This window comes from Lygodium microphyllum, chromosome 11, assembly GCF_053477565.2.
Source record: "Lygodium microphyllum isolate KBCC chromosome 11, Lygodium_microphyllum_v1.1.10, whole genome shotgun sequence".
NCBI lineage: Eukaryota > Viridiplantae > Streptophyta > Polypodiopsida > Schizaeales > Lygodiaceae > Lygodium > Lygodium microphyllum.
Genome location: NC_141145.1, coordinates 46,750,051 through 46,760,353, shown reverse-complemented (window position 1 = coordinate 46,760,353; position 10,303 = coordinate 46,750,051). Strand labels below are relative to the sequence as shown.

Below are 10,303 nucleotides of genomic sequence, written 5' to 3'. Positions count from 1 at the left end.
AATTTGGACAATGGGGCTTAAAGTAGAGATTATTAGTTGCAATATTTTCTAGAGATCTAGCAGTACTCTCCTCAAAATAGGTCTAACTTGCACAACAAGAGTACGGGAAGAGATCCTTTCATATGCAAGGTGTGAAGATAAATCCAATTATTTCCAAGAAAACACTTTTAAGCCTAACAAATAATAACTTCACAAATATATGCTAGTTTCTTTAGCAACCCATGAGATAACGGGCAAGCATATGAATAGGATCTTTGAAATTTAGATTTAATATCAATTGTGCAAGTGTATGGATTTTGGCTAAAAGTTGAGTTTACTACCCCATAAATTTATAAAGAAAAATTTTAAATGGACTTGGAACCTAATCTGTTCTAATTTTCAAGAGCCCTTCTTTGAAGGATAAAATGCAATGACCATATGATGATATCAACATTGATATAGTTAGAAGTGTTATATGAAGGAACCCTCAATTCAACCCACTACGAACTTCATCATTGTTTGAAACCAAATTTTCTATTGATGTTCTATGGGTAATAAGGCAATATACTTTGGGTCTTTAATTTAAATAAATGGTTCATGTTGATGATGTATACATCCATACTTAAACTAGCTGCGTCGATACATTAAAAAAAAGGTATTGTGTTTTACCAATCACATTATGAAGTGGATGTAAGGAATCTATTATCAATTAGATTGACAATTCAATATGTTAGGTAATGTGGTTTTACTTGAGAGAACACCACCTACAAGTATCTAATTATACACATATATACATGGTTTTGTTTTAAAACAAAGGTTAAGAGCATCATATGTAGGTTGGTCCTATGGCTAGCAAGGTATTTAGCATGACCAACTTGCTTCGATAGTAAAGTCTACCAATAGGACTTCACTTTGGCGATCTAGTGCCCCTTACATATCATACAAACTATTTTGTTCCACTTGTAGTCTAGAAATTCCTTCTACATGATCAAGCATTTCCCCAAGATTCTCGGGAAGACTTGGAGAATAAGTATTATCAAATTTCTCATAGGTAGTGAGGGAACCTTTCACATAGATAGGCATTAGAGTAGCATGAGCTTGAGGATCTTGTGAAGGATCTACTTTGTCCATTTTGACTTGAGAATACAAGGTTGAAGGCATCGCAAGCTCTTCCATTTGAAGTTGTGCATGCTTGAGAAGCCCAAAGTCTATGAGGTCATGTTGTTCCATGAATCCACCTTGCTTTTCATCATCTTCTTCTTCAACTTCAAAAGAGGCTTCTTCATTATCGAACTCAATGTGATCAGCTGCAAACAATTGAGGGTAACCTACTCCAATTTCATCAATGATGGTCTCAAGCTCGAGAGGAGACATGTCAATCTCAGCATTGAGGTACTGAAGCAACTTGGCCTTAGGGTGTGGTAGAGAATCCTCTAGTTTGATCGGATTATGAGGTGAGAGTAACGCGTTCCACTTTCTACTAGCATTGGAGACACTAAGCCCGTATAGTCGTCTCTTGTCTCGGGTCATGAGGAGGTCCGGGTTGGCAAATGATTCACTTTGATAACTCATGGGAGAGTGGAGGACTCTAGCGAAGAAGGAAACCATCTTCTGCTGGGTCTTTTCGACGGCGAGGAGGCGCTGGCCCAAAGAGAGCAAGTCCTGTTTGGATTTCTGGTTTTGGTTGTGGAGCCTTACCACTTCGAGCATGATGGTGGTTTTGTCCTTGGCGAGGCGCCTAAGCTCCATCTCCAAATCTAGGTGGGATTTCGCATGGTGATGGCTGTGATCCTTAGCTAATTGATGAGGAGGAAGGTCATTCAGTGGAAGGGTATGAGCAGCAGCAGCTGCTGCTGCTGCTGCTGCTGGCGATGGTGTCGACCCTTCCATACGATGATATTCACTGTGGTCTGCTGCTGCAGCTGCTGAATTGGCCGTGGTGGGTGGTGCTGCTGATGAAGGATTATTGTTGTGATTATTGCTGTTGTGCTGGTTGTGGTGAGATTTGCGGCGGGTGATGAGGGCGAGGAGGGGCTTCTGTCCCCGCAGGAACTTCTCGCTCGCAAACTCCCAGCGATCCGGATCGACTTTCCTGAATCCCTGCCAAAATTAAAAATTAAAAAGATATGCAATATGCATTAGTAACAAAGTTCGTGTGAATTCTCTCTCTCTCTCTCTCTATTCTTACATTGTGAAAAACGACAATATCATGAGCTTTTACAAGGGAGCCTCCCTATACCTACCCTAGCAAACCCCACCCCCCGCCCCGGCCCTTTTCTTTTTTTTTTTTTTTGCAGGAAGCTATAAAGATGTATTAGTATTGAAAAGAAAGTTTTACAGCTGATTGATTTAAGTGCTGCTTCAACCCTGGGAAGCTACCGTTACTTAGGTGGACACATATTCAGCTATACAAAAATAGGCCCAACAGACCATAACAGGTCTTAAGCATCAGAACTGAAAAACCTAATAGTCCTTATTCAATGTTCAGCCTTCTTCTTGATATCCAGAAGAATTGCTGCCAAATCCACATTGGAGGCTGCAGTCTCCAATCCCTCCTTTAAGCTGTCTTCATGCTGCTTGAGAATGGTAGCTGTGTCTTTCTCAACCTGCAAAAAGAGGTCAGATTTCAGGCCATGTATAGGATCCATATCAATGTTTTCAAACAGTTTCTTGTTCCTGCTTAACCAAATTTGCCACAAGTAATAGCTTCTGATCCAATTCCAAATTGGGGGAGGGAGACCATAAATTTCCCCTAGTAACACTTCCTTCCAGGTAAGTTTAGTGGAGTGATACTTGAAGACAATGACCTGCAGAAAACACCAGATGTTAGCATTTTTAGTACAGTTAAGGAAAATATGTGAAATTGATTCTACCTGCTGGCCACACCTTGTACACAGACCATTCCCCAAACCAGCTTTGAGTGCTCTCTCATTAGTCCACAGACTTTTGAGGGTAATAAGCCACATCAGACAAGACATCTTTGGTTGAATAGAGGGAGCCCAAATGTTATTAAACCTATAGTTCCACTATGCTACTGCCCAATTAATATGCCATATGTTATTCAGTTTATTGCAGAGTGGAGCATTGCTGTTTATCAAGTCAGGCAGGGGTAGTAGCGGTTTGTCCCCCAATAACCTGATCCCCCAGTGATTGAAGTGGTGGTTGAGATTGCTCATAACCGGCATGTTAGAATCCCACAAGAGTACCCTTTCAGTTATCAGGTCTAGTTCTTGTCTTTTTAGTTTGAATGTCTGTTTTAGTTGTGTCCCAATCATCCACTTTTTAAGGGCTGGATCCCAAATGTCCCTCCAGCTTCTAATTCCTTTCTTGAAGAGCTTGTAGGCTAAGTTTAACTAGTTGTCTGGGATCGCTCCCTTATGGAAGCTGAACTAGATGGAGTCTTTGGAACACCAGGGCAGAGTGAGGTTAGGGTGGGGAGAGGGGATTAACAGGTTTTTATACTTGAACCAGGCCTCCCAAAGTCCTTTGGCCAGGGGTGAGCAATCTTTAGGTTTCAGATTGGCAGGACAAATAGTTATTGTTAGTGGGTCTAGGCCTTTCCATTTCGAGCAGCCCTTTACTTGAAATTTGCCAGTGTGGCTGCCTTGATTAAAGTAATCCAGTCCTCTTCTTCCCTTATGATGCTTCTTGCTATCCATTTGGCTGCCAAAAGGCCACTAATGAGACTGGAATATTATTGACCGTACTATTTGTATCATCAGCAAATTGGTTGAGAACCATGTCTTTGTTGTTGGGGAGTTTGATACCTTTAATATTGCCCTTATCAATCTCAGCTTGAATGAGCCACCCTAGTGCATCAGCTGCAATGGCAAATAGCAAGGGAGCGAGAGGGCAGCCCTGCCTAATGGATCTCCTCAAGGGAAAAGAGTCAGTCGTCTCTCCATTAATGGCTATTCTGGTGGAAGCATTACCAAATAGGGTACTAACATATTTGATGAACTTCCTCCCTAGCCCCATATCATGGAGGGACTGCAGGATAAAATCCCATTCTAACCTATCATAAGCTTTGTCAAAATCAATCTTGAAGAACACAAAATCTTGGTTGGTTCTTTGGGCTTATTCGGTGCCTTCCCATAGGGCAATTATTGAGTCTAGGATGTATCTCCCTTTAATGAACCCCTTTTGTTCTTTTCTTATCCAGTGGTCAAGTTGATCAGATAGCCTTCTAGCTATGACTTTAGCAAAGACCTTATATGCTGATGTGAGACAAGTGATGGGTCTCCAATTAGCTAGGAGCTCTTTGTTATCCCTCTTATGGATTAGTTTGACTACCCCTTCATTGATTGTGTGAGGCAAGGCTCCAAATTTTAGGGATTCCCTCCATACCATGAGAAGGGGCAGAATAAGAAAGTCTTTGAATTCTTTGAAGAATTCATTCGGAAGGCCATCAATCCCTGGGCTTTTCCCTGATGCTAGAGAGTCAATGGCATCACTGATCTCAATAGCTGAGAGCTCCCCATCTAGAACCTTAGCCAAGCCTAGAGGGATAACTTTCCTCCTGACCATTGCTATCTTAGCTTTAGTAGTTGTCTCTTCTGGTGAGCTCTCTCTAGGGGAGCTAAACATTTTAGAGAAGAATTCCTTGGCTATAAGGAGATTCTCACCATTGTTTTGTGCATGTGTACCATCTTTCTTTCTCAGCATAGGGATGGAGTCTCTATTCTTTTCTTTTTAAAGGACTTGGAACATGTCTTTGGTGGGTTTATCTGATTTGCCAACCCACCATTGCCTAGTGAAGAGTTGTATGTCCATAGCTTCTTTTTCTTCAGTAGATCTTAGTTCCTGCTTGATTCTTTGTAGGTCAGGTTGCAATTGGATCTCCCCAGCTTCTATCCTGATCTCCAAGGATTTATATGCTGAGTATTGTCTAGCTCTATGTTCCCTAACCTACTGAACCTTTTTTATTTTGACATCCCTCAAGAATAGTTGAGTGTGTCTAATGGCTCTAGTCCATGAGTGAGCTGGGGAGACTGTTTGCCGGAAGGCCAATGTCCAGATTTCTTTGATGGAATCCCTAACTATTTTGTTTTGGAATAATCTGGGGTCTGTATGAAACCAGCCAGCCCTAATTATTTGGGATGAGTTAGAGAGAGTCAGTTGTATAGGCTTATGGTCAGACATAACTAAGTTGTCTAGAACTTTAACTTTGAGATTGGCATAGGAGGCCAGCAAACCTGCAACAACATAAAATCTATCAAGTCTAGCCTTACGTAAAGAGGATCCACTTTGATTATTACTCCAAGTAAATCCTAGTTGTTCACTAACATCCATGAGCCCATGATAGGCTTTAGTTACCAACCACTTACTCCTTTCCGTTCCTGCAAGACATGTACCTTTTTCCAAATACTGTCTTTACATGTTTCAACCATATTGAAGTCACTTGCGATAATCATGGGGCAATTGATAACCTGAAATGACTCCCACAGCCTGCATCTTTCAGAAGAAGTATTAGGGGCATACACTGAGACAACAGCAAATTCATCCTGGTTCTTAAAAAGGACTGCCACCCAGTGATTCTTCGTATCTATCATTGTCTTACAAATTAGATCCTTAATTTTGACGGAGACACCTATGCATGTCCCTCCTCTCCTATTGGTGTGGTTTGTTATGAACCATACATATTCCTTAGACACTGACTGTAGATTCTTAAGAAGAGGGGGGCCTGACACTTTAATTTCTTGTAGGCAAATAACGTCGGGGAGGATGGCACTAACTTTGAGCCATTCCCTGAGTATAGTTGCCCTTTTGGGGTCAATCAACCCCTTGATGTTATAAGAAACAATTTTTAATTTATTCATTATCCAGATTTATGGTTTTTTTGGTTTCCCTTTCTTCTGAGGTCCCTTTGTTTGCCCAAATGGGTTACTAGCACTTTGTCCTACACTTGAGAATCTTCTTTTGGCATTTTGACTATTACCTACCTCTTTGGTTGGGCTTTCAGCAGGGATAGGGCTGAGAGGGAGTTCTCTTCCCATTGGAAGTTCCTCTTCCTCCGCCTGCAAAAACTCGACATCTTCATTCTGTTCGTTGAGGTCAAAGTTTAGGTTTTCTGGATGTATGACATTGTCATCAGACATGGTGGTCTGCCCCTTGTTTTCTCCCTGAGTTTCTTCCACTATTACCTCATCAGAGACTAGCTCTATTGTAGTATCCTCACCCTTTGCCCCAGTTACCCCCTTTTCACTATTCCCTTCTAATGTATCCTCTAAGTTCATGAGAAGAGGGGAGTATCTGTTGTTATTAGTGTTTTTACTCTTACTATTAGTGTTTGTTTCTGGGATGACTGATGTTTGCTCTTACCCTTCCTATTGACCGATTGGAACCCATCATCTTGAGGGTCACCAATTTTAGGATGGGGATTAACCTTGTTGGGTTCTAGACTCACTCTATCCTTCCATTCAGGGCAGTCTCTAATGAAATGCCCCGTTTTGAGGCACTTGAAACAAGCATTAGGGAGATTCTTGTACAGGACAGGTTGGTTCTTCACAAAGTTGCCCTCTGTGTCAGTAATCAACAAAGAATTAATTAGGGTTTTACTCAGATCTATTTCTATTAGGAGCTGGGGGTGCCATCGCGGGTTAATGTCTGTGTAGGGTCTTTGCCCTAACAGTCTATTCAGGGGGGCGGCTAAGGTTTTCAAAAAGGGGTATAAGTGTAACGGCAGGTTCGGGAATTTGACCCAAATCGGGACGCAGGTCGGCTTGGGACCAGAGGGGTCGAACTCTGGTGACCACTTGAAAAGGGACAATGGAGAGCTTCTAAGCATCCATTGCCCATGGCTAAGGAGGGTAAGGGCTGAGTGCTCATTTTCAAACAGAAAGAAGAAGTGGTTGTTTGGGAGGTATTGGATGGCAATGGGCTTCCCCCCAATAGGTTCCCAGTTTTGCTTAACCCAATTGCGTAGAAAATCCATGGGGGGACGTGCCCCATGACATAGTCCAATCAACGCTCTTGACTCATAAGAGACGGTGAACTTTTTTAACTCAATAGCAGGGACAGAGAGACAGTATTGCGTACCTGACATACCTGTTTGATTGGACGATTGGCCAGGTTCCAGAGGCGCTTTGGAGGGGGCGGCAGCGTCTTGCTGCCCTTTTTGCATTCTTGCTTGAGCCTGATATTCGCTTCGTTGAGGAAGACGTGGCTGACTTCGAGGAGTTGCGAGGTCATCAACTCCTTCAGTTTCTTGGAAACTCGCCCTTTGGAATGCGGGGCTTCCAAAACTGCCACCTGCTGCCAGTTGTTCTACAACGCCTCCCAGGTGGACGGATCCAAATCCTGAGGATAGTCCATCTCCTCTTCTGCCTGTGTGTTGTTCTGCATGCTGCCCAATAGGTCCGAGACCTGCATGCTGAGCGGGGAATCCATTAAACAGAGGGTTACCCACTACTTTTCCAAATGCCCTTTGTATAGAAACCACCATGCCCGGCTCATGATGGGAGAGTGATGGGGGTGTCGTCTGCATGATAGGCAAGGACATGGAGACTCCCTTCTTAAGGCCGTACATAAGTTTTTGAGGAAAGAATAGTTGAAACTATATCACCTCCCCCCAGATATAGCATGGGTTGATGTAAATATGGTGTTGCTTAATAGGTTTCCAAATCATAAAAAAGAAGGGCTTTTATAAGCAAACATTTAGCCACTCTAAAAGTGGACTCTTTTTTACCAATTACATTAATTGCTACAACTACAATTGACTTAAGATACTGTACATATTTACCAAAACCTATCTCTTTTTTTTTCTTAAAGAAAGGGGTTCATGTGAGATATTTTTTATTGAGTGTCAATAGATATGTACGCGTGCACACACACAAGATTTATGACTCACTCCACTAGCATATCTCGGCCCTCCAAATGTAAAAGACAATATTGGAACCAAGTTCCTGCAATCTTCAAAGACAATGGAACTAAATTTCTCTCTTTCTCTGAAGGAAAATTCAAGCCTTGGCAAGATAATAGGCATACTCTCATACTTGAGATTGGACTTGTTTTCTAGCAGACATAAGATATACCTATGAGATCAACAATATATTTATGTTGTCACTAACAATTAATGAGGATGAGAAAATAGGTATTTCTTTCAAATCCCCTAAGTTTCCAACCAAAATGTAAGCATAACATGTGTTATGAAAGAGACATGCACTTTGTCTCTCTAAGTTTTTACCAATAGAATCCTCAAAGAAGAGCCCCTACGAGGACGTAAAATTTGCAACCTTATTTAACTAATGACATTGGAAGTACTTATAATGAAGACTTGGGAATAAATGAAATTGTCAAAAATTGGTCTTGAATTTATATCACTATATTATGCACCTCATAGTTATGTGATGTGGATTGGTATCTATATAGAATAATTATACATGCATACACCCATGTCCATACATGCATACAAACACTCACATATATAGAGATAAGAGACTCATAGATTAGTTAGATTGAAAATTTCAGTTTACATACATGTAGGATATAAGTACTTTGGTAGTTACGCTATGGCACCACCAAAGAAGTAATGTGTGTGATCATTGAATAGATTAATAGACTAAGGATCAGAGAAAGTAATATGACATAATCAAAGAAATTAAATTAGAGTGCTTTCCCCATGGTGAGAAAGCAATATGTCTTAATTAGGCAAAATGAAATAGAGGGCTTTCTCATGGTGAGGTTAGGATATTGAAAGTGTGTGCGAATTTGTTTGAGAGTGTGGCTTTCCCATTGAGTCTAGGAATCTTTTTTGCCCTTATCATTTGCAATAGTGGGTCAGGGACTCCTTTTAGGCGGGGTTCAAATAGAGGCGGTAGCACTACAAACCGTAACCAACCTTCTACCTCCTTTGTGTCAACAATGAAGTCGGAGGCTCATTGTGCTACAAGAAGGTAAAGAGAGGTTTTTTCTTAGTGCCAAGGCTCTTTGAAGGGAGAGGGATCGGTAGAAAGAGGGTAGGTCCAATAGAAAGAGGAGGGAAGTCTTAGCCATTTGGAAGATACCATGTCAAAAGCACGCCCCTTTGATATATCTCTGATGTCACTCGTCTGAACCTAGCCTTAGTTTCCCCCCTCTACACAACAAATTACCATTTTTAGTGATGACCCCAATGACACCTAAAACATTGCTGGACGGTGCTTCCAAATTTAGCTTTGTTTGGTCCCTTTTCCAGCTCATTGTGGGAAGTCGGGACCCCTTCTTATAACACAAGGGAAATTCTAACACTTGGGATATGGTACCACCTTCAGGATATGGGGTAATTTAATTTTCATGGTTCTAAAAAACACCACACGCAAACATGTGCATGTGTTTTGTATGCACGTGCGCGCGCGCACATAGATATACACATTATACATGTGTGTGTACGTATGTGGGGGAGAGACTCGAGAGTGTACTGTGTGTGTATGTATATGGGGGAGAGAGTGAGGGGCCTCACGTAAGTGTTGAGCTGGCGCACAAAGCTTGAGAAGTTGTTGTGCTTGAAGAAGGATGGAAGGAGCAGGGCAGAGAACTCGTACACATCCCACACGATGAACCCATTCCCTGCACCGTTCCACGACACCACACGGTCTGTGAGGGGGTCGTCCACCATCTCATACGTCTTGCTCAGGAAGGGCGCCGGCGGGGGGGCGCCCGACATCATCTGACGATGATCAGGAGCGACAGCTGCCATGGGAGCTGGATCACAAGAAGAAGAAGAAGAAAGAGAAGAAGAAGAAACTGCAGCGACAGCATTATCCGAACAGGGAGAAGACGCAGCGCCCTCGTCGCATTTTTTTTTGTTGAGGATGATGATGATGATGATTATGATGATGATGAAATGAATGATGGAGGCTTTTGATGTAAGCAGAATTAGTGGCCGCCATGGGCGCAGGTCGGATTCGAGCTTGGAGAGAGAGAGCGCATGGGGTCGAGTATCAGACAAAGAGTGAAGGATGGAAGATGACTGTAATGATAAGGATGAAGAAGAAAGAAGAAGAAGGGGAGTAGTTGCGATGGCTGTGGAAGGCGAGGTGAAACACAGTGGTGATGGATTAGACAGTGGAGTGAGAAGCTAACCAGGGCAGTGAAGGGGTACAAGCCCTTTCCAGCTCTCCCTCTCTCTCTCTCAAGTGGTTCTTCCCATCCATGGCGAGGACTAGGTGATGCTCCTGAAAACTACCTTTCACCCAATCCCGTCCTGCCTGCCCACCGATCCGATGTTACATTTTCAAGGGTCTCGTACAACCTAAAATGAGCACCATAAGTGCACCCCCAAGGCCCCTTTTTCTTAAATGTAATCCTTAGGTCTAGACTCTAACCCTTTGCAGATTTTATGTGA

At 42.4% G+C, this 10,303-nt stretch overlaps 1 protein-coding gene across 1 annotated transcript; it reads right to left on the bottom strand.

Annotated features, from left to right (window-relative positions):
- Positions 1-693: 693 nt before the first annotated feature.
- On the bottom strand, positions 694-10,075 carry LOC148028781 (uncharacterized). The gene is made up of 2 exons (XM_087687570.1): positions 9,419-10,075; positions 694-2,079 (listed from the first exon to the last, which is right to left on the bottom strand). Exons 1-2 carry the CDS (start codon positions 9,653-9,655, stop codon positions 910-912), a joined length of 1,407 nt encoding a protein of 468 aa, XP_087543696.1. The 5' UTR covers positions 9,656-10,075; the 3' UTR covers positions 694-909.
- Positions 10,076-10,303: the final 228 nt, after the last annotated feature.

Excerpts from the sequence above, each read along its gene's own strand:
- LOC148028781 (XM_087687570.1), bottom strand. The coding sequence starts at position 9,655 with ATGGCAGCTGTCGCTCCTGATCATCGTCAGATGATGTCGGGCGCCCCC. Across the intron at positions 2,080-9,418 it reads TGCGCCAGCTCAACACTTAC|GGATTCAGGAAAGTCGATCC; the intron begins GTGAGGCCCCTC and ends TAATTTTGGCAG.